Below are 19,960 nucleotides of genomic sequence, written 5' to 3'. Positions count from 1 at the left end.
AGCGAGGACGATTAAAGAAAAATAATAAAATTATATATATATATATATAATGTAAACATGGCCTTATTTCTATTACAGCATATTGGATGACTGCTATTTATATTCCATTGACACAGTTCAGTGTAACGTCAATAGGTTTAGGCTACAGCTTAGGGGCACAGGTCAAGATCATTTTTAGTAATCAAGGTGACATTAAATACAGACTTACACACTCTTGTGTGCATCCAGCTGATCTAGGGTGTAATTAGTTCAACAGTTGTAAATTAGAGTTTCTATTGGACTAATTTGGGTATATTCGTTAGCTTCTGTTTTAAGAAATGTTTTTCAACCGAATCAGCAGAATGAATACACCCCTGATCATAGGCAAACAGAGTTGGTTTTCATAGCAGCCACATACAAACCGCATGATCACTTTGCTCCTTGTAATTCCCTTTCGCGTCTACGTGCTCTCCTCCTGTTGCACGTGGACTTCAGTGCATAACACATCAGCTGTCTGACCAGGCAAAAAAACTTTTCCAAGCCTTCATATCATAACTGTTACGCACAGCCTGCATCGTCGCTACCATATTATCTAACGCCATAGTCAACATAGTTACTAGAACTAACGCATTAGTAAACCCGCTACAATCATGTAGTACAGTCAGCAAACAGTTTAGCAGTTACTCTGGCAGGCCCCGGTGGCAACAAATTAATAAAACCAAAAGCTTACCTTGACTTGGAAGAGTTCCAGTGTTGGATAGCCAGCTAGCTAACATAGTATCCCTCTCATTTTGAGCTGGCTGTTTGAGTTAGCTAAACTAGCTAAGTAAGTGAAAGTGAAGAAGAGAAATAATACTAAATATATATATATATATTCATATATCTTTGAGTCAACTGCTCACCAATGCAGTGCTAGCTAGCTGTAGCTTGTGATTTCAGTACTAGATTCATTCGCTGATCCTTTTACAAAATGTCAGTTCATGCTGCAAGAGCAATTATAGGGTGGAGGACGACCTCCGGAAGTTGTCATAACTACTGTGTAGTGGAACGGGATGGGAACCATGAGCCTCCTATGTTTTGTATTGAAGTTAATGTACCCAGAGGAGGACGTAAACTAGCTGGTGCTACCCCACAGAGTGCTCTTGAGGCTACTGTAAATCAAATCAAATTTTATTTATATAGCCCTTCGTACATCAGCTGATATCTCAAAGTGCTGTACAGAAACCCAGCCTAAAACCCCAAACAGCAAGCAATGCAGGTGTAGAAGCACGGTGGCTAGGAAAAACTCCCTAGAAAGGCCAAAACCTAGGAAGAAACCTAGAGAGGAACCAGGCTATGTGGGGTGGCCAGTACTCTTCTGGCTGTGCTGGGTGGAGATTATAACAGAACATGGCCAAGATGTTCAAATGTTCATAAATGACCAGCATGGTCGAATAATAACAAGGCAGAACAGTTGAAACTGGAGCAGCAGCACAGTCAGGTGGACTGGGGACAGCAAGGAGTCTGTAGACCTGTAGACCTTCATTGCAAAACATTGTTTTACTATTTTTTCTGGGTGACATTAATATATTTAGTATAGTGTTATCAAAACAATTATAGCTTATTTTTTTTTAAATGTTTCACTATTTTTATGAAATTCACTGAGGAGGATGGTCCTCCCCTTCCTCATCTGAGGAGCCTCTGCTGATTGATAATCATATCGTAGACTGTCTATTAAGTAAATTAAAGGAAAAGTAACAACATTGCATAATGTTACTGTTACTCCTAGATGCATTTTCTGAGGAAGTCATTAGCCTGGACCCAGGTTGCTCCTCTCACCTTCCCAAAACTCAGCCCCTGCGGTCTGTGGTCCACATTTTAAATGAAGAGGAGGGCTGAGGATTCTGGCCCAAGGAAGGAAAGACACTGGTGAGTGGACAATAAGGTCAAATTGCTGTTTGTACACCGGATAATGTTATATAACCAAATATGTTTTGTGTCCATTACTGGACGTTAGAGGAAAGCCCCATTCAAGTCTACGCCATTGATTCTTCAACGAACCTGGTATTGGCGATACTCTCTTCGTTCTCGATCCTGGAAAACCGTTATCTTATAAATGTCTGTGTAAAGTTTCAGGTGGTTCTACAAACACCAGAGACAACTCGGAAAGAGATGTAACCTCCAAATGTATAAGTTAACTGTTTTCCCTAATCGAGACCCAAGAGAGTATCACCACTGTACTTTTGTTTTTGTGTAACTCTGTTGTTGTTTTTGTCACACTGCTTTGCTTTATCTTGGCCAGGTCGCAGTTGTAAATGAGAACTTGTTCTCAACTGGCCTACCTAGTTAAATAAAGGTGAGAAAAAAATAATATGCCAGGTTACATAGGCAACACGTGGGTTTCAAGTTTGGGTAAGCTATTTTTCACCATAAAAATTAACCTTTTATAATAAAGCATTCCAATCATCCTCACATTTGTAGACTTATTTAAGATGTGGTGATTATATTTTCTAGTCATAATTTAGGCTTATAATATAATTTAGGCTTATAATATGACTGTTCAATGCAGCGCGTAGTGACAGAGTAGAGCTAGGCTACATTAGATTTCTTCCTTTGCACAGGAAAGTGTTGTTCTTTTATAAACACATTTAGTGCAATTTTACTACACTTTATACGGCTGGAGACATTAGCAGAATCTTCTTTAATACGCCAAAAACTACAGGGTAGCCTACTCTGCTGACACAGACAAACAGATCAATAAATATGACGTTGTCTGGTCCATATAATAGGCCTACGAAAAGGGGAGACGAATACAAATATTTTACCTTTATTTAGCTAGGCAAGTCAGTTGAGACCAAATTCTTATTTTCAATGATGGCCTAGGAACAGTGTGTTAACTGCCTTGTTCACGGGCAGAATGACATATTTTTACCTTGTGAGCTCGGGGATTCGGTCTTGCAACCTTTCGGTTACTAGTCCAACGTTTTAACCACTAGGCTACCTACCGCCCCGCTCTAACCACTAGGGTATATGACGACCATCTAACTGGAGGAGGAAATGTATTGTCTAAAAACAAGCAAAAGTAGCACTGACCCAATGATAAAGGTAATTAATATGCAGACTCATCCGGGACATAGCCGATGTGCTCCTCTGGTACCAATATGATAGGCTACTGTTCACTCAATTAAGTTTAGAATTTTGATATCTAAAGGACAGTGGATTATTTTCATTGTCTTCTCTTTTCAGCAATAGCAATTTGCTTTCCAAACTGTTATTCAGCAATTGTACTTTTAAATATTGCGATATGCCTGGCTGGGTCTCTGCTTTTCACTGACCGTTTCAACTCAACAATCAACTATTTGATGTGTGTTCGCTGCCCAAATTACGGGCTCTTCCGACTGTAGGCTATGTGATTTAAAACAATCCACAGCTTTTTTCTTTTAAAGAAGCTAATGATCATCTGTGGCCAAATCATGCTCTCTGGTGGAGTAGCCTATTTTGAATGATTTGACTTTCTTTAAGTAAGCAAATTACGCTATATAATTTTTACAATTACTTTAAGGAAGCTTAGGTTCCCCTAGACTTATGGAGGCACTGCCTATGCCAGGTTAGTTGAAGAATCTATGTAATGTCTAGTAATGGACACCAACAATCTTTAGGTTATATCACACTGGCAAGAGAACAGACATGCACACATGGAGAGACAGATCCGGTACTATTTCAGATAATTGATTACTATAAAGTCAGTGATTCAGTTCATGTTTAACATGTTGGGCTTTATACATCTCTGCAAATCTTGCCATAAGATACTGACCCTACCGTAACGCTTGTTTACACTGAGCTGTATTGGAGTTGTAACGCCACCATGGTTACATTAAGACACCGTGGAGCCGGCAACGTCCCTCAAAGCGAGGATGGGATACAGTCCCTTTAGAAAGTATTTATACCCCTTGACTTATTCCACATGTTGTTACAGCCCAAATTCAAAATGCATTAAATATATATTTTCTCACCCATCCACACACAATACCCCTTAATGACAAAGTGAAAACATGTTTGCAAATTTATTAAATATAGAAATCTCATTTACATAAGTATTCACACCCCTGAATTCTACCTTGTAGGACCACCTTTGGCAGCGACTACAACTGAGTCTTTCTGGGTAAGTCTCTTAGTACTTTCCACAACTGGATTGTGCAACATTTGCCCATTTTTATTATTTTAAAAATTCTTTAAGCTCTGGCAAGACAACCGTTTCCAGGTCTTAACATAGATTTTCAAGTAGATTTAAGTCAGAACTGTAACTCGGCCCCTCAAACTACAAATTCACTGTGTAGCTTTAGCCTTGTGTTTTTAGGTTATTGTCCTGCTGAAAGGTAAATTCATCTCTCAGTGTATTGTGGAAAGCAGACTGAACCAGGTTTTCCTCTAGGATTTTGCCTGTGCTTAGATCTATTCCGTTTATTTTTTTATCCTGAACTCCCCATGCCTAACAATTAAAAGCATACCCATAAAATGATGCAGCCACAGTGCATTCGGAAAGTATGTAGACCCCTTCACTTTTTCCACAGTTAGTTTTATTTATTAATTTCACCTTTATTTAACCAGGTAAGCTAGTTGAGAACAAGTTCTCATTTACAACTGTGACCTGGCCAAGAATAAAGCAAAGCAGTTCGACACATACAACAACACAGAGTTACACATGGAATAAACAAACATACAGTAGAGGAAGTCTATATACAGTATGTGCAAATTAGGTAAGGTAATAAATAGGCCATGATGGCAAATTAATTACAATATACCAATTAAACACTGGAGGGATTGATGTGCAAGTAGAGATACTGGGGTGCAAAGGAGCAAGATATGTATGTATGTTTGGCAGCATGAGGGAAGGATGCTTTGTTGCGAAGTAGGAAGCCGATTCTAGATTTAATTTTGGATTGGAGATGCTTAATGTGAGTCTGGAAGGGGAGTTTACAGTCTAACCAGACACCTAGGTATTTGTAGTTGTCCATATATTCTTAAGTCCGAACCGCCCAGAGTAGTGATGCTGGATGGGTGGGCAGGTGCGAGCAGCTATCGGTTGAAGAGCATGCATTTAGTTTTACTTGCATTTAAGAGTAGTTGGAGGCAACGGAAGGAGAGTTGTGTGGCATTGAGCTCGTCTGGAGGTTAGTTAACTAACAGTGTCCAAAGAAGGGCCAGAGGTATACAGAATGGTGTCGGTGGTTACATTACAGCCTTATTTGAACATTTATTAAATTGTTTTTCCCCCTCAATCTCCACACAATACCCCATACTGACAAGGCAAAATGGGTTATTTGACATTTTTGCAGATTTATTTTAAAAAAGAAACTGAAATATCACAAGTATTCAGACCCTTTACTCAGTACTTCGTTGAATCATCTTTGGCAGCGATTATAGCCTCAAGTCTAATTGGGTATGACATTACAAGTTTGGCACATCTGTATTTGGTGGACTTTCTCCCATTCTTCTCTGCAGATCCTCTCAAGCTCTGTCAGGTTGGATAGGGAGCGTCACTGCACAGCTATTTTCGGGTGTCTCCAGAGATTTTCAAATCGGGTTCAAGTCTGGGCTCTGGCTGGGCCACTTAAGAACATTCAGAGACTTGTCCCGAAGCCACTCCTGCGTTATCTTGGCTGTGTGCTTAGGGTCGTTGTCCTGTTGGAAGATGAACCTTTGCCCCAGTCTGAGGTCCTGAGCGCTCTGGAGACGGTTTTCATCAAGGATCTCTTTACTTTGTACTGTTCATCTTTCCCTCAATCTTGACTAGCCTCCCAGTCCCTGCCATTGAAAAACATCCCCACAGCATGATGCTGCCACCACCATGCTTCACCAAATGAATGGTGCCAGGTTTCCTCCAGACGTGATGCTTGGCATTCAGGCCAAAGAGTTGAATCTTGGTTTCAGCAGACCAGAGAATCATGTTTCTCATGGTCAGAGACCTTTAGGTTCCTTTTGGCAAACTCCAAGCAGGCTGTCATGTGCCTTTTACTGAAGAGTGGCCTACGTCTGTCCACTCTACCATGAAGGCCTGATTGGTGGAGTGCTGCAGAGATGGTTGTCCTTCTGGAAAGTTCTCTCATCTCCACAGAGGAGCTCTGTCAGTGACCATCAGGTTCTTGGTCACCTCCCAACCAAGGACCTTCTCCCCAGATTGTTCAGTTTGGCCTGGGTGGCCAGCTCTGGGTTGTTTCAAACTTCTTCCATTTTTAAGAATGATGAAGGCCACGGTGTTCTTGGGGACCTTCAATGCTGCAGAATATTTTTGGTACCCTTCTCCAGATCTGTGCCTCAACACAATCCTGTCTTGGAGCTCGAGGGACAATTCCGTTAGACTTCCTAGCTTTGCTCTGACATGCACTGTCAACTGTGGGATCTTTTGATATAGACAGGTGTGTGCCAATCAATTGAATTTACCACAGGTGGACTCCAATCAAGTTTGTAGAAACATCTCAAGGATGATCAATGGAAACAGGATGTACCTGAGCTCAATTTCAAGTCTCATAGCAAAGGTTCTGAATACTTATATAAATATGTTTTTTCTGTTTTTGCTTGAGTGACTTGACACAATAACGTTGTTGAGCCATTCTCAGTTTTCTCCTATCACAACCATTAAACTAACTTCTTTTAGTTCACCACTGGTCTAGTGTTCAACCTTCCCAAGTTCTCTCACGTCACCCCGCTCCTCCGCTCTCTCCACTGGCTTCCAGTTGAAGCTCGCATCCGCTACAAGACCATGGTGCTTGCCTACGGAGCTGTGAGGGGAACGGCACCTCAGTACCTCCAGGCTCTGATCAGGCCCTACACCCAAATAAGGGCACTGCGTTCATCCACCTCTGGCCTGCTCGCCTCCCTACCACTGAGGAAGTACAGTTCCCGCTCAGCTCAGTCAAAACTGTTCGCTGCTCTGGCTCCCCAATGGTGGAACAAACTCCCTCACGATGCCAGGACAGCGGAGTCAATCACCACCTTCCGGAGACACTTGAAACCCCACCTCTTTAAGGAATACCTAGGATAGGATAAAGTAATCCTTCTCACCCCCTCCCCCCTTAAAATATTTAGATGCACTATTGTAAAGTGGTTGTTCCACTGGATGTCATAAGGTGAATGCACCAATTTGTAAGTCGCTCTGGATAAGAGCGTCTGCTAAATGACTTAAATGTAAATGTAAATGTCTTGTGGTGAAATCCCTGAGCGGTTTCCTTCCTCTCCAGCAACTGAGTTGGGAAGGACACCTGTATCTTTGTAGTGACTGGCTGTATTGATACACCATCCAGAGTGTAATAACTTCACCAGGCTCAAAAGCATTTTCAAGATCTGCTTTTATTTTAATTTTACCCATTAGAAGTAGGTGCCCTTCTTTCAGAGGCATTGGAAAATGTCCCTGGTCTTTGTGGTTGAATCAGTGTTTGCAATTCACTGCTTGACTGAGGGACCTTACAGATAATTTTATGTGTGATGATATTTTTTCAAGGACTAGCCTCATCTCATGTTAAATACTATTATTGCACACAGTGAGTCCATGTAACTTATGTGACTTGTTAAGCACATTTTTACTCCTGCTCTGGATAAGAGCGTCTGCTAAATGACTTAAATGTAAATGTAAATTTAAGATTGCCATATCAAAGGGGTTGAATACATACATTTCAGCATTTTCATTTTTTATTAATTTGTGACAATACTTTAAGAAACATTCACCTTGGACATTGAGGTATTGTGTGCAGACCAGTGACAATTTTTTCACTTTTAATACATTTTGAATTCAGGCTGTAGCACAATGAAATGTGGGAAAAGTCTAGGGGTGTGAGTACTTTCTGAAGGCACTTAATACCACTATACTCCAAATTGTATCTTAATCCACACTGCTCCTTCGAGAACATTGGAATACTGTTAGAGAACATTGGAATACTGGCTTTTCGTCATCTGCTAGCTAGCAGTAGCCACCTCGGCCATTATGAAATTGTTAGTACTATCTGGAATCCTTGATGTCCCTACCCTAAGCACTACCCTAACCATTTTAAGGGACATCCCCAAGGATTTCTGATAGCAAGGACCATTAGCTGATGCTGCCATTGCAAAATGGCTGCATTGCCCACTGCTAGCTAGCATGGGAACAAAAAGGGCAGTTTTCTGGGAAAACGAACAGTATTTCAATCTTCTCGATGAAGCAGTGTGGATAAAGTTAACATTTAGAGTACAGTGGCATATCCCATCTCTGCATTGAGGTATGTTTTCCAATCCATTTCACGCGCGGGCTCCACGGTGTCTTAATGAAACCAAACCGCCTGCAGTGCATCTGTGTAAACATGCATTGCGCATAACGGTATGTTCGGTATCTTCTGGCAAATGCAATCTATCCTCCAATTCAATGAAGTAGCATTTGACCAATCCAGGTAGTTATTTCAAACTGCACTGATGCCTAAGAAGTATCCACACCGTAAATATTAACTGACTGACTCAAATCGGTCTTATGTAGCAAAAAAAATTTTTTTTTTTTTTTTTACATTGGATAAAAGTAGACTCAGAGCTACAAAATGGTATATCATACACTGCATTTGAGGAATAATGGGAAAGTAATTATGCTTTGAAAGTAGACAAACTTGTAAACTCACTTTTGAGAATGTTTTTGTACCTACTGTAGAGCTCTTCTTTGTCGACACCCATTCAGCATTGTTCACACCCACTTAAGCCAGCCCCACCCTTCTCTTAAGGATTCACATGTGAGGTCATGTGCTAAAAAGCGAGTAGTGTAGTAAAGATTAATTTAAAAAATCCAGGTAAACAATAAATTAGATGATGCTTACCCAGACACACTTGTCTAAATTGATGGGCCATGTGAAAGAAATGCTATAATCCCCAGCCACATATTGCCAAGTGGATGGGTCTCTAAAGAGGGTATAAACGGTACAGCCAAATGGTTACTTGCATAGTAGCAATATCAAAATAAATGTGATGTCCATAGCCTTTTCGTCACAAAACTCCCTGATCTGTCGAGCTGTGTCCAGTCCAGGTGGTGCTTGTACAGGCAGACCATCTATGGGAGGAAGGATGTCAGCATTGCGCAACAGCTGAAACCTGGTCCCGACTGAGTCCGAACGCTCCTTTGCGAAAACACCAGGCTCCAGAGCATCGAAGCTGTAAAACAGGAAATAACAACAAAAAAATAAGACATTACAAACTTGCACAACATCAATTCACCTCCCAAGTTTAGATGAGAAGAATAATCTCATGCAATGAAAAAGATATTCACCTGACGCGCTGATACTGCTTGATCTGTGGCAGAGGCCTGAAGTATGTAGTCAGGTGTTGTTGCCAGCCATAGCTTTCCACCAGCACCGTACCATCCTCCAGTCCAACCAGCTGTGGGATGTTGACCCCTGTCACAGTGCTGTCCTTCACAACAGCAGAAATCTCACAGTGTTCACTCTGGTCTTTCTGAAGAGCTGCTTGATGAGGCCAAAGCACCAGTCGGGGTCAAACTTGGTGTGGTCTGTGATCAGGAAGTGAAGGTCCAGACTGTGGTGGAGCTTGTGAATGGTCCGCCAGGCACAATACCAGAGCACAAACTTGTTCTTGTTTTGGCCACTGCAGTTATCACAATTCAGGTCAACGTGTTTTTATCCAACTAGTTGGTGAAGAAATGGTGCATGTAGTTGACTGCGCTGCTGCCTTTGCTGGATGACATACCTTCATCAATCAAGTAGTTGACTTGTTGTGGTATTCCTTCACAGCAGACACCAAACAAGCCCGATTTGCGTGGAGTTAATAAGTAAATGGGACCTGGCATAGGGTCAGAAGGATAGTGCACCTGCAAACAACAAAAGAACATTTAAGATAAGTTAATGAAAATAAAATGTAACGTAAAACGTAACATGTTTTTTATGCATCATTATCAGGTAAGTTTCACCTACAAATGTGCAGAGCAGCAGCACTGCATACAGAAAGAACATCATCTTGGAAACTGGAAGTATGACTACACGTACCTCTGGAAAATACAGAAATAATGTGAGCTCAATAAAAGTAGTGCCAATCATTTTGGAGGTCAATTAAATAATCAAAACTTGTTTATGCTTTACATACCAAGTGTTGTCATCGATTCCTTGTAGAGACGCCACACTGCTGCTTTTGTCACATGGGATGGCAGCAGCTTTCCACCAAAGTGTTTGTGTCCTGGGTGGCGTCCTGGTAACACGATTGCATTATCCTCTGCGTAGTTGTTGAAGTTCACCACTTGCAAGTCCTCATGATTCAGGTGTAACCTGTGCTTGCTTGGGCCAGCTCTCTTTTTGATGGGAGGCATTAGACCATTCTCCTTGTATGTATGACTGGTGGAGGAGAGTTAGGTGTGTTCTACTGATGCTGAAAGACAAATTCCAGATTTTGGCATTATTATACAATAGATAGCCGTAATTACCGTCAGACACACCTAGCTAACTTGATGGGTCATGTAATCATCTGGCGAAGTGGAGTCTTTTGTTTAGACAAACCGATTTATCACAGCTAGCTAAAGTTAACCAAATAGGTTCAAATTAGGCTATAACTAAAAATACGAAATGTCATTCTGAGAACATTACTACACAGATCATAAACATAATGTGAGCCAGCCATCTAACATCAGCTAGCTAACAGTCAGCTTCAACTTGGTATTTTGTTTATACAGTGGTTCTTCCTGTAAAAGTTGCGTCATACTGCAGCACACCTTGCGGGCTGCCTCAGAATTCTGTGGCACGTTATTTGTCAGCCATTGTTGCCATTATTGCTAGTTTGACCACCCGAGGGTGTCTTTGAGAAGCTTTTGACAGTCTTCAATATTGACTGTACTAGGGAATTTTAAACCTTTTTTTATGTAAGAACATAGTATATGGGATTGCTTTTAAGAAATGTAGCTTAATTCTTTTCATTAATATTGTTTCTATTCCAAGAAAAATGAAAAACAAAACCCTTAGGGTTTCCGTTAGAAAAATATTGAGCTGTACAACTTGACAGGTCTGGAGTAGGCTACAGTACTAAGAGCGTAACATTTCCACACCCTAATGGTAAGATTCAGTGAAAAATAAAAAATCTCATTGATTTATCAAGACCAGTCCCCATGCTTGTCTCAGAGCAGTGCTGTCTTTTCCCCCTTCCACTTGTCTCTTCCATTAATTTCAAAAGAGAGCACTGATTATGCTTACTGGAAAATACTAACTCCCCCTTGTGCAGGTCTGGAGCAGTGACGCAGGGTACCATACTAAACCACAAATGACCTCTTAAGTCCCGCAGAATAATCTCAACTTTTAGTTGAGCAACCACTGTACATGGAGCTAGCTAGCTATTAAATAAGACGTTGTTTCCGTTCCTTGACCCGTTATTGTGTCAAGTCACTCTAGTTCATACTGACTGTGTACAATGCCATAATAATCATCTTTTTTTGCCAACGTTTACTGACACCAGCCATATTAAGCCTGTGTTGAGCGTTTGCAAATTCATCAGTTATTCTGCGCTCTTGCACCCTCAGACGAGAGTGCTCTGAAACAGTTGTTGCAGTGCATTTCTATTGAAATGGATACTTGCATAGTCAGGTCTTTCTTGTTAAGTTTTAATACGCAATTCATAAATAAACAAATTCAAAAGCTGCGTTCGATAGGATTACCTACTGACCAGCTCAAATAGACAAAAGCGTTCTATATGGTAGACCAATCCAAACTCATCACTCGGCATGTCCAGCCCACTCACTATCTCAGCCAATCATAGTGGGAAGGTTGCTGGCTTTTCCTGTGGCTTAACCAACTAGGCTCGTAATTTTTAGCAATATTATTCGTATTTACACATATTATACAAGTTTGTTATTAAGGCACATGAAAGTTCACAAGTTCAAGAAAGCATTTCTGCCCTCCCAAAAACATTTTGATCGACAACAAAAACGTTTACGTTCAACGGCTCTCATGTGAAGTAGTGACCCTCGACATACGCCTAGTTTCCTGAAACGGGTCAAAAATGTTCATACTACAACTAGTCTTGGTCAAAAATAAAACCCACTTGCACTATAGTGGGTACGTGTCTTTTTTACAACCCGTCTTGACACAATGAAATCACCTCAGAGGGTGTGCAGTAGATTCTGTTGATTTATAACAAGCCCTTTGCTTCTATTTCTGAAAGACGTCTCATCTAAGTGGGCTGATTTTTATATTGAAGTCATCACTCTGGTATAAACTGTTAAAAAGGTCATCAATGCCATTACAGTACATGCCTGCTTTTGTAACGTGGTGTAGAATGCTCATTCTAGTACTTTCCCCACTGTGCTGAATAGGCAGTGTATTCGCTTATTCAGAACTTACTTCAGTGCGTAGAGCACACAGTGTTCAAAAAGGTCACCAGCAGCAAACACTCATGTTACAATGTTTTATAGCTGAGGATTGGCGCACTTCCCTTTTTGAGGAAGGAAAGGAAAAAGCACACAAAGGCAATAGAATTCCTTTCTGTGTGTCAGGTGTCCAATATTGAGCCTTTTTTAGCAATGAACAAAAGATAATACACCAAATCTAGGCTAACTAATTAATTCAAGACTGGTTGAAGAGCTTTTTACTGTAAGTACCACAGCCATTAATTGTAGTGCCATCTCTAAGTGCCGTCCAATGTGCTGCCACATATAGGTTCTTTTATTTTAAACATGGTTGAGTAATTAAACTTTTTTTTTTCTGTGAGGATGTTCCATGTCGACTATGATCCTGTTCATGCATGATATGTAGGCATATGTTGTGATGTTTTTATTGTATGTACTCTTGTAGACTAACCATTTCCCTACCTGTGCTGCAGGTTGTAGTTGGTTCCGGTGATGTGCCATGGGCTACGACGTCACCCGGTTCCAGGGGGAAGTGGATGAGGACCTGCTGTGCCCCATCTGCAGTGGAGTCCTAGAGGAGCCCGTTCAGGTCAGTGACGTACACATCTCCGCACCATTTTAGCTGTCGGATTGCATTTCAGTGCTCTGAGAAATCACTGAAAAATAAGGACTTGTCAGTGTTGTAAATTCAGTTCCATTTCAGTGAAATAGGATCCAGTACTTGTCAGCTCATTGATCACACACCTGCTGTGCCATTTCAGTCTACGTTTTTGCAAATGTCTCAATTTTCAGTCCTATAGGCTGTGCGCAGGCCATTTTTTATTTTGTAGTGCTACAAAGTGATTATAAACCAGGTCGTTCGAGTCCTGGATGCTGATTGGCTGAAAGCTGTGGTATACAGTGCATTCGGGAAGTATTCAGACCACTTGTTTTTTTATATAACATTCTATTGGTTGCTAGGAATTTTGTATAATAATTTACTTTGGAAAACAACGTTTTGAATCCAGTGTAATTTTGTGTATCAGTTCATAAACCATGTGCCATGGAATCGGTACGTCAACTAAACTGAACAACAATATAAACTAAACAATTTCAAAGATTTTACTGAATTAGAGTTCATTTAAGGAAATCCGTCAATTGAAAAAATAAATTCTGCCCTAAATCTATGGATTTCACATGACTGAGTAAGGGAAAATGTGTTCTGATTGGCAGGGACATTAGTATAGACACAAATACTCAGTTTCCTCAGCTGTCCTGATCCTGCAGGTGAAAAAGATGTATGTGGAGGTCCTGGGCTGGCGTGGTTACACGTGGTCTGCGGTTGTGAGGACTGTTGGACGTACTGCTAAATTCTTTAAAACGACAGAGGTGGTTTATGGTAGAGAAATTAACATTCAATTCTCTGGCAACAGCTCTGGTGGACCCAATTGCACACTCCCTCAACTTGAGACATCTGTTGCATTGTGTTGTGTGACAACTGCACATTTTAGTGGCCTTTTATTGTCCCCAGCACAAGGTGCACCTGTGTAAAGACAATGCTGTTTAATCAGCTTCTTTATATGCCACATCTGTCAGGTGGCTGGATCATCTTGGCAAATGAGAAATGCTCACTAACAGGGATGTAAACAAATTTGAGAGAAATAAGCTTTTTATGCATATGTAACATTTCTGGGATCTATATTTAATCTCATGAAACATGGGACCAACACTTTACATGTTGCGTTTTTATATTTTTGTAAAGTATATTTTGCAATCGATATAGAACAGCTATCAATTTTTTGGTCCTTAAATGAAGCTGGTATACTTTATTTTTTATTTTTATCACAATTTTTTTAAACCAATTTTGGTCGTTAATGCTGGGCCGAACGACAAGTTCCTTACTTTCTCCCCCTTCCACTTGCCTCTTCCATTTTTGCTGTAATTAGTCCAACAGCCCTTAGCCTTAGTATATTGGTCATATACCACACCCCCCCTGGCTTTATAGCTTAACTATATTTTCTGCAGTTTTTGCATTTCTGTATACAGTATATCACTGGACATGTAATTTGATTCTCTATGATGAAGCTCCAGTGATGACTATTCATTGCTAGTAAAAGGTGAAAGCGATTAGACACATGAGAATAGCCCCATCTTGGCCAGGAAAGAGATGGGCAGAGAGAAAGGACAGGGAGGAGAGCTTAAAGGGCAGTCTGCTTTCAGTGGGATGCTGTGTCAGCAAGGGGGAGAGAGGAGTGGACAAGAGGAAGAGCGGAGAGGACAGGACAGCGAGAGAGCTACCGAGGACAGGAGGGAGGGAAGAAGGCAATTTGGAGAGATGAGCTCTGCGTGGAGATCTGTTCGTTCTTTTTAAAGATGAATCAATGTGCCCAATGTTTGTAGTGATGCATAAAGATGGGGCAGAGGTGAAAGGACTAGGGATAGAAGAAGTGAGTGGAGATGCCTTGTCCTGTTAATGTAAATAAAGCATAAGGATACTAGTATAACAAACACAGCTCCCAAACTGAAACCAACCATGAGGTGAGTGGCTTTAAATAGACACTATTGATTCTACCTACCTGCAGAGGATAGCATTGTTTTGCTACATGTTTGCCCTTGGAGTAAATAGTTGCTGGTTTGTACTTTTTATAGTACATAACACTTTGTCCAGCCTAGGCATTTCTCTCTGTGTGTGTGTGTGTGTGTAAAGATGTGTGTGTGTGATGTGTCCTGTGTGTGATACTGTAACAAACACAGTGTGTGTGACACTATTGATTGTGTGCAGTGATAGTGTGTGTGTGTGTTTGTGTGTGTGTGTGTTTGTGTGTGTGTGTGTGTTTGTGTGTGTGTTGTGTGTGTGTGTGTGTGTGTGTGGGGGGTCAATTTCCTGTGGTAGTAAGTATTCTTTGTTTTGGAGTGTTTTTGTGAGTGTGATGGCACCGGTCTGTGGGCACGTGTGTTCATGCGTTAATTCGGCAAGAAGGCAGCGTGGTAGTACAACGTCACTTCCAGCCAATGTTGCCTATGCATTCTGAGCTGTCGTAGGACTTTGCACAGCGTGCTGGCAGCAGTAAAGGAATGTGGACATAACTGCCGTATGGCTTTCAGTGGAGACTCATACAGTATACTGAGAGAGAGAGAGGGAATGATACAGTGCCTTCACATTTTGGTGTTACAGCCTGAATTTTTAAAAATTAAGTTATTTTTGTCAATGACACACACAATACCCCATAATGTCAGTGGAATTATGTTTTTAGAAATGTTTACAAATAATAATAACAAATGCAAAGCTGATGTCTTGAGTGAATAATTATTCAACCCCTTTTTATGGCAAACCTAAATAAGTTCAGGAGTACACAATTGCTTAGCAAGTCACATCAATTATATGGACTCACTCTGTGTGCAATAATAGCGTTTTAATATGATTTTTGAATGACTACCTCATCGCTGTACCCCACACGTACAATTCTCTGTACGTCCGCCAGTCAAGCAATGCATGTTAAACACCGATTCAACCACAAAGACCAGGGAAGATTTCCAATGCCTAGCAAAGAATGGCATCTATTGGAAGATGGACTGGTGAATTTATAAATGACACTTTGGATAGCGTATCAATACACCAAGTCACTACGAAGATACAGGTGTGTGTGTAGACCACTGACACACAATCTCTATTTAATCATTTTAAATTCCGCCTGTAATACAACAAAATGTGGAACAAGTCAAGGGGTGTGAATACTTTCTGAAGGCGCTGTACATCAGAGACCTGAGTGAAAGCTGTGTAATTCCCATGCCCTGCTGAGAGCATTGACATCTTCCAGAATGGGAGGGAGAGAGGGAGTGGAATAAACGGAGGTTAGGTGTGCACAGAGCCATGTATTTAGAGATTTGGGCCATTGAGGTTTTTTTTTATGTGTTTACATGACAACATTCTTTATGGCAGTCATGTAGTGAAACAACAACATTCTTTACGGCAGTCATGTTAGCGAAACAACAACATTCTTTATGGCAGTCATGTTAGCGAAACAACAACATTCTTTATGGCAGTCATGTTAGCGAAACAACAACATTCTTTATGGCAGTCATGTTAGCGAAACAACAACATTCTTTATGGCAGTCATGTTAGCGAAACAACAGTTTTGGTGTGTCTGATTTTAAAATCATCATGGGAACATACCAGAGTTGTGACCATTTCTTTTTTTTTTTCTTTAGCCATGTTAGCGCCCCATTTGACATTACATGGGGAATATTTATTCCTAGCTAACTGTCTAGAATTGGAACATTATTCAAAGTTATAGAAGTTCTCAACGCTCTAATTACAAGAGTCTGGGTGTGTATCTGAGGGTGTGTTAGTCCCAGTCAGTGTGCTGTGCTGCACTCACTGACCTTGCTGGAGTCCGTGCTGCTGTGTGGACTGTCCCAGGGCTGGGCTGGGTGGTTATAATTTATACTCCCTCTGGGGCCCCAGTATGAATCAGCAGCACTGCAGCATAGAACTCTACTGTAGTGGGAGGAATCAGGACTAGGACTGTCTGAAATGGTACCAGGGCCCTGGTCAAAAATACTGGACTACATGGGAAATAGGGTGCCATTTCAGACTCACCCAGGGACTGCATGGGAAACTGGGCAAGAAGGTCTCTGGGGAATCCATTGCTACCCAGTAGCGGCTGTAGCTTAGAGCTTTCTTCCTGACTCACCCAGGGACTGTAGTGGGAATGGCTATTGCAGCCAACAGAAGCTAGCCAGCCCGTCGCTAGCTTAGCATCACGCAGTGATCTCATCACTGCCATCTACTGATTTCATCAGTACCGTCACCCCTGCATTGAGATCTTCACACACAGCAGAACTGCTATCCCCATATGTAACCATACTTGCTGAACTCCTCCTTCACTGCTAATACCTTTAGCTTTTTTATCATGCCCTCTTCCTCTTGTCATTTTAAGAATTTAATCTTTGAATTAAAATGTCTCTTTCTGACAACATGTTTTTAACAGCAAAATGGTCATATATTATAGATTTTATATTGACAGAAAATATATTTTTAATAGAAACATGCATTTTTGTCGGAGCAGGTCAATTTAACATTTGCTCTCCATTTCTTCCTCCGTGTCCCTCCTTCTCCCTCCCTTAGGCCCCTCACTGTGAGCACGCCTTCTGCAATGCCTGCATCACCCAGTGGTTCTCGCAGCAGCAGATATGCCCCGTGGACCGCAGCGTGGTGACTCTGGCCCACCTGCGTCCTGTGCCCCGCATCATGCGCAACATGCTCTCCAAGCTGCAAATCAACTGCGACAACGCCGGCTTTGGCTGCGTTGCCGTGCTGCGCCTGGACCAGCTGCAGTCTCACCTCAGGGACTGCCAGCACAACCCCAAGAGGCCCGTCCAGTGCGAGCAGGGCTGCGGGTGAGTGGGGTTGGCTCCAACAAAGGCGTTCGCCAAAACTCTATTTTGGGGCATGTTTTGTTACTCATTTAAATGATATAGGTAAAGCTGTGAAACTGAATGTCATCTGTATGAGCACAACCAAAGAGGGGGGTGAGAATCAGGTTGGGAAACTCTGCTGTAGGTGAGTAGCGCTACTGGCTCTGGGTTAGTAGGTGTAGGGTATTGGCTAAAGGTTGTAGTTAGTTTACTGGGGCTGTGGGTGAGTTGGTTGCACTAAAAGGCTGTTGCTGAGTTATGTCCTTCCTCTTTCCCCCTCAGTCTGGAGATGCCTAAAGATGAGGCGTCTAGCCATAACTGCATCAAACACCTGCGCAGCGTGGTGCAGCAACAGCAGGGCAAGATCGCAGACCTGGAGAAGGCCTCTGCTGAACACAAGCACCAGCTAGCGGAGCAGGTTTGTGTGTGTCTGCATTTGTACGTATGTGTGCATGTTCGTGCGTGCGCATGTGCAGTACCAGTCAAAAGTTTGGATACGCCTACTCATTCCAGAGTTTTTCTTTATTTTCACTATTTTCTACATTGTATAATAATAGTGAAGACATCAAAACTATGAAATAACACATGGAATCGTGTAGTAGCTAAAAAAAGTGTTAAACAAATCCAAATATATTTTATAAGTAGCCACCCTTTGCCTAGATGACAGCTTTGCACACTCTTGGCATTCTCTCCATCAGCTTCATGAGTTATTCACCTGGAATGCATTTCAATTAACAGGTGTGCCTTGTTAGTTTGTGGACTTTATTTTCTTCTTAATGCATTTGAGCCAATCAGTTGTGTTGTGACAAGGTAGGGGTGGTATAAAGAAGATAACCCTATTTGGTAAAAGACCAAATCCATATTATGGCAAGAACAGCTCAAATAAGCAAAGAGAGATGACAGTCCATTACTTTAAGACATGAAGGTCAGTCAATCTGGAAAATTTCAAGAACGTTGAAAGTTTCTTTAAGTGCAGACGGAAAAAAACATCAAGCGCTATAATGAAACTGGCTCTCAGCCACAGGAAAGGAAGACCCAGAGTTACCTCTGCTTCAGAGGATAGGTTCATTAGAGTGAACCAGCCTCAAATTGCAGCCCAAATAAATGCCTTACTGAGTTCAAGAAACAGACACATCTCAACATCAACTGTTCAAAGGAGAGTGTGTGAATCAGGCCTTCATGGTCGAATTACTGCAAAGAAACCACTACTAAAGCACAACAATAAGAAAAAGAGACTTGCTTGGGCTAAGAAACACGAGCAATGGACATTAGACTGATGGTAATCTGTCCTTTGGTCTGATGAGTCCAAATTTGAGATGTTTGGTTTCAACCCCCATGTCTTTGTGAGACGCATAAAGGGTGACGGATGATCTCCGCTTGTGTAGTTCCCACTCCGAAGTATGTAGGTTGGGGTGCTTCACTGGTGACACTGTTAGTGATTTATTTAGAATTCAAGGCACACTTAACCAGTTTGGCTACCACAGCATTCTGCAGCCATATGCCATCCCATCTGGTTTGTGCTTAGTGGGACTATCATTTGTTTTTCAACAGGACAATGACCCAACACGCCTCTAGGCAGGGGCGCCGCCAGGGGTTTTGTGCCCCATGAAAAGATATCATTTTGGGCCCCACCACCACAGGCCACACCAACCCTGCGCAATTGCTGTAACCACACACCTCCAGAACCCAATCGACCCATTCAAAGCTTTAAATAACTACCTTTGCATGCTTGCAACTCTGTTGTAGTCCAATATTTACTGTACGATATTTACTGACAGTGAGCTGTGAAAATATACCACTGTGCAGACATGCATGCAACATTCTGCATACAGTGGAATTCACTATTTGACGCAAGACTGATGCCCTCTATAAGAATGGTGCTAAAGGCCATCTAAATGTCATTTTAATGGTAAAATTATTGAATGGAAAATTCTCTTAACATTAATGAATAACTTAAAATAAATATAACTTAAATATAAATTAACCTCTTCAATTTAAATAAATTATCATCTATAGAATGATATAACAAATAAAATAATAAAACTAAGTATACCTACCACTTTTGAATTAAGTATACATAACAACTAGAAAATAAGTGGCTGTAAAAGTGGAAATGGAAATAATAAGGCCTGATGGTGGTGCTAGAGAAAAGGTCAAGTGGTCACCAACTCAATATCAATTCTTCAGATTGGGGTCTTGATTGTGCACAACTAATTGTATGGCAATCCAGCCATTACTTTAAGATATATCCTGTTCTCA

At 41.3% G+C, this 19,960-nt stretch overlaps 1 protein-coding gene and 1 long non-coding RNA gene across 5 annotated transcripts in view; one reads left to right on the top strand and one right to left on the bottom strand.

The window, feature by feature from the left end:
• Positions 1 to 19,960, top strand: part of LOC124002985 (E3 ubiquitin-protein ligase NRDP1-like) — a 29,279-nt gene that overhangs the window by 981 nt on the left and 8,338 nt on the right. For 3 of the 4 annotated variants that reach the window (XM_046310866.1, XM_046310863.1, XM_046310867.1), the window contains exons 2-6: positions 1,748 to 1,887; positions 4,083 to 4,120; positions 12,778 to 12,893; positions 17,412 to 17,683; positions 17,984 to 18,119. In XM_046310866.1, coding sequence (XP_046166822.1) covers positions 12,804 to 12,893; positions 17,412 to 17,683; positions 17,984 to 18,119 — 498 coding nt within the window. In that variant the 5' untranslated portion in view covers positions 1,748 to 1,887; positions 4,083 to 4,120; positions 12,778 to 12,803. The remainder of the gene's footprint in view (positions 1 to 1,747; positions 1,888 to 4,082; positions 4,121 to 12,777; positions 12,894 to 17,411; positions 17,684 to 17,983; positions 18,120 to 19,960) is intronic. The other variant, XM_046310865.1, reaches the window with a different exon arrangement.
• Positions 7,196 to 10,292, bottom strand: LOC124002987. Its single transcript, XR_006833179.1, has 4 exons — positions 10,063 to 10,292; positions 9,894 to 9,967; positions 9,233 to 9,790; positions 7,196 to 9,117 (listed from the first exon to the last, which is right to left on the bottom strand). It is a non-coding gene; the product is annotated as an uncharacterized LOC124002987 (long non-coding RNA).

Source organism: Oncorhynchus gorbuscha, linkage group LG18 (assembly GCF_021184085.1).
Source record: "Oncorhynchus gorbuscha isolate QuinsamMale2020 ecotype Even-year linkage group LG18, OgorEven_v1.0, whole genome shotgun sequence".
NCBI lineage: Eukaryota > Metazoa > Chordata > Actinopteri > Salmoniformes > Salmonidae > Oncorhynchus > Oncorhynchus gorbuscha.
The sequence above is the reverse complement of the archived record's forward strand: the minus strand, read 5'-3'. Positions and strand labels throughout refer to the sequence as shown.